Below are 2,644 nucleotides of genomic sequence, written 5' to 3'. Positions count from 1 at the left end.
TTAACTAGAGCTATCAATTTGAGTTGGACCCATTAGGTTGGCCCGCCCCACCATATAAATGGGGCGAATTGGGTCCATATTTTAGCAACCTATATAGAAGCGGGTTAAATGACCCATCCCGTTTGGATTGGTGGGTCAGGGCGGACTGGCCCGCCTTTTTTTTTTTTTAGTATTGAAATTATCGACCCCCATCTATCAAAAAAAAATTTACTCGACCCCCAAATCTGAGAAAGAGAGGAGAGACTGAGAGACTGTCGCTTTCGCGTCCGAACGCCATTGGCCCGTCGCCCAGTTTTCGTCGCCCGATGATGGCGAGCTCCTCTGGACCTCTGCGCCCCCCAGCGCTCGCATCACGACCCTCGTACCCCCTCCTACCCCCACTCCCGACGAGCACATCTCGACCCCCCGTGAGCAGTGAGCTCCTCCACGCTCCTCGATGCCCGCATTCTGGTGCCCCCCACCACCCTGGCACCCTCCCTTCCTGCCCGGTGCCCACATCCCAGCCTCCCGCGAGCTCCTTCATGCTCCCCAGCGCTCATATCCTGGCCCCTCTCTTCCCCCACTCTCCGGCAAGCTCCTCCTTCCCGGCACTGTGATCCCATCCCTCCACTCTCTCCCTCTTCTCCTGCCCCCGTGAGGTCCTCTGCCCCGGCGCCTGCACACCGGTCCCCATGACTTCCCTTGCGGCTGCACGCACCTTGTCCACCGCCCCCGCTCGAGCGCCCGCACCCCATCCCATCCTCCGTGCCCCTTCCCCATGATGCCCCCCACGGTCCACGATCGCCGCTCTCACATCCCTCTGCCCCCACTCCCCGATGGAGTTCTCTTTATAGGATTTTTTTTAAAAAAAAATTTGGTGGGTTGGTCGTTTAACTCGCAGCCCATAGTGGGTCGGATCAGGGTCTTTCCAATCCGTCAGTTAAATAGGCCAGCCTACCTGTCCCGTTTAGAGGCGGATCGGGGTAGGTCGGATGGATTGGAGTGGGTCGGCCTGTCTTGACAGTTCTATTTTTAACGAACAAACTCGTTGAGTTTGGTGATGACTCTAACAGCAATGTTCTAAATGAAACAAGAAATAACTTTTCCCTCCCTTCGCCCTAAACAAGAAATAACTAACCTATTCCCCAAGACCGTCCCTCTCTTAAACCGAACACAACTAGGATTCACCTCAGTGAGATTCCTCCCGAGCCCTAAGAGTCCAGCTCAGAACAAAAAACCGAGTCCCCCTCGAAAAGGGACTGGGACTCTCCTCAACCGCTATAAGTCCCCCTCGAAAGGGGACTGGGACTCTCCTCAACCGCGATAAATAAGGCAAGCTACCCCTCACAAGAACCAGAAGCTTGGAGCAAACCAATGGTTGGTAAAAAATTGAACGTAGAATTCATAAAACACCGGAAAAAGCGTTTGGCCACCTACCGGAGGAGGAAAGAAGCCCTCAAGCAGGCGGCCTACGAGCTCTCGACGCTCTGCGGCACCCCCACCGCCGTCATATACTTCGGTCCCGATGGCCAGCCCGAATCATGGCCGGAGGACGAAGGAGCCGTCCGCGACATCATCGGAAGGCATCCAGGCCTCGGCGCAAAGAAGCGGAGCACGCGTCCCTTCGACTTACGGGATCTTCCTCCGTTTGACGACACGTCGGAGGAGTTTTTGAGAGAGATGCTTTGTTCAATGGAGTCGGGTATGGAGGCTGTCAAGGAGAGGATCCAACTTCTCAAAAAGGATTCCAGGTGCAACCAAGGCGACTTCCATGGTGATACTGGCGGTGTACAACAACAAGGTTGCCAATGTAATAATCCTGCTTTCATGGAGGAGTGCTTTGATGTGCCAATGGTGTCCAAGGCAGCCATGGATGATGGACCAGGCCAAGGCCATGGTGCTTTCGCGCCGATGGAGCTAAAACAAGTGGAAGGAGTTGCTGCCGATGCTTTCTTGCCATGTTCTTCTAATGCATCGATGGACTTCAATGATGAACTGGCGGCGTTCTCCATGCCGTTAATTTTCATGCCACCACCATTCACCGGAGCTACTTCAGAGCATGACATTGCATGCATCTGGCAGTGATCGTCCCTTCCTCCCAAGAGAACCAATTTGTGAAGGGAGGTGGCGATGAAGGCAATGGCAACGAGCGGTGGACTGCCTTTCGCTTCACAAATTTGTAGACTAGCTAGATGCAGGTGATGCATTGCCAACGTGCAGTGAAGAAGCGCCCTCCCCAATTTTGTAGATTATATTTATATATACTTGTCAGACGCAAGTGATAGGCCGAGCGTAGGGCTACGCCCGCCTACACAGTTTTGTAGACTTTATATGAGTTGGATGTAGGTGATGAGTGAAGGCCATGCCCGCCTTCACATTTTTGTAGATTATATACATACTAGTTGGATGCAGGTCACACAGAATGTTGAGGGACCGCCTTCCCAGTTTTGTAGACTACTCATTATTTTATAAACTATTTATTATTTCATGGTTAGATTTTTTTTATCTTTGAATTATGTTGTCAAATCTAAGTAAATAAGCTCACAATCAGAAAGTGGAGAGAATGGATGACTGAATAAAAAGAGTGTCAATAAATTTGATCAGGGTGATATACATGACCGGAAAACAGAAAAACTCCTTGAGAAGGCAATAAATTAACGTTAAA

The 2,644-nt window shown here is 51.5% G+C and overlaps 1 protein-coding gene across 1 annotated transcript; it reads left to right on the top strand.

Moving 5' to 3' along the window:
• The first annotated feature begins 946 nt into the window (after nt 1-946).
• On the top strand, nt 947-2,538 carry LOC109505108 (uncharacterized). The gene has a single exon (XM_019847103.3). It carries the CDS (start codon nt 1,354-1,356, stop codon nt 2,062-2,064), a length of 711 nt encoding a protein of 236 aa, XP_019702662.1. The 5' UTR covers nt 947-1,353; the 3' UTR covers nt 2,065-2,538.
• Nucleotides 2,539-2,644: the final 106 nt, after the last annotated feature.

The sequence above is a fragment of the Elaeis guineensis genome, chromosome 11 (genome assembly GCF_000442705.2).
Source record: "Elaeis guineensis isolate ETL-2024a chromosome 11, EG11, whole genome shotgun sequence".
NCBI lineage: Eukaryota > Viridiplantae > Streptophyta > Magnoliopsida > Arecales > Arecaceae > Elaeis > Elaeis guineensis.
Note: the sequence above shows the minus strand (reverse complement) of the source record. Positions and strands in the feature narration are given on the sequence as shown.

Coding starts and splice junctions, on each gene's coding strand:
- LOC109505108 (XM_019847103.3), top strand. CDS start 1,354: ATGGTTGGTAAAAAATTGAACGTAGAATTCATAAAACACCGGAAAAAG.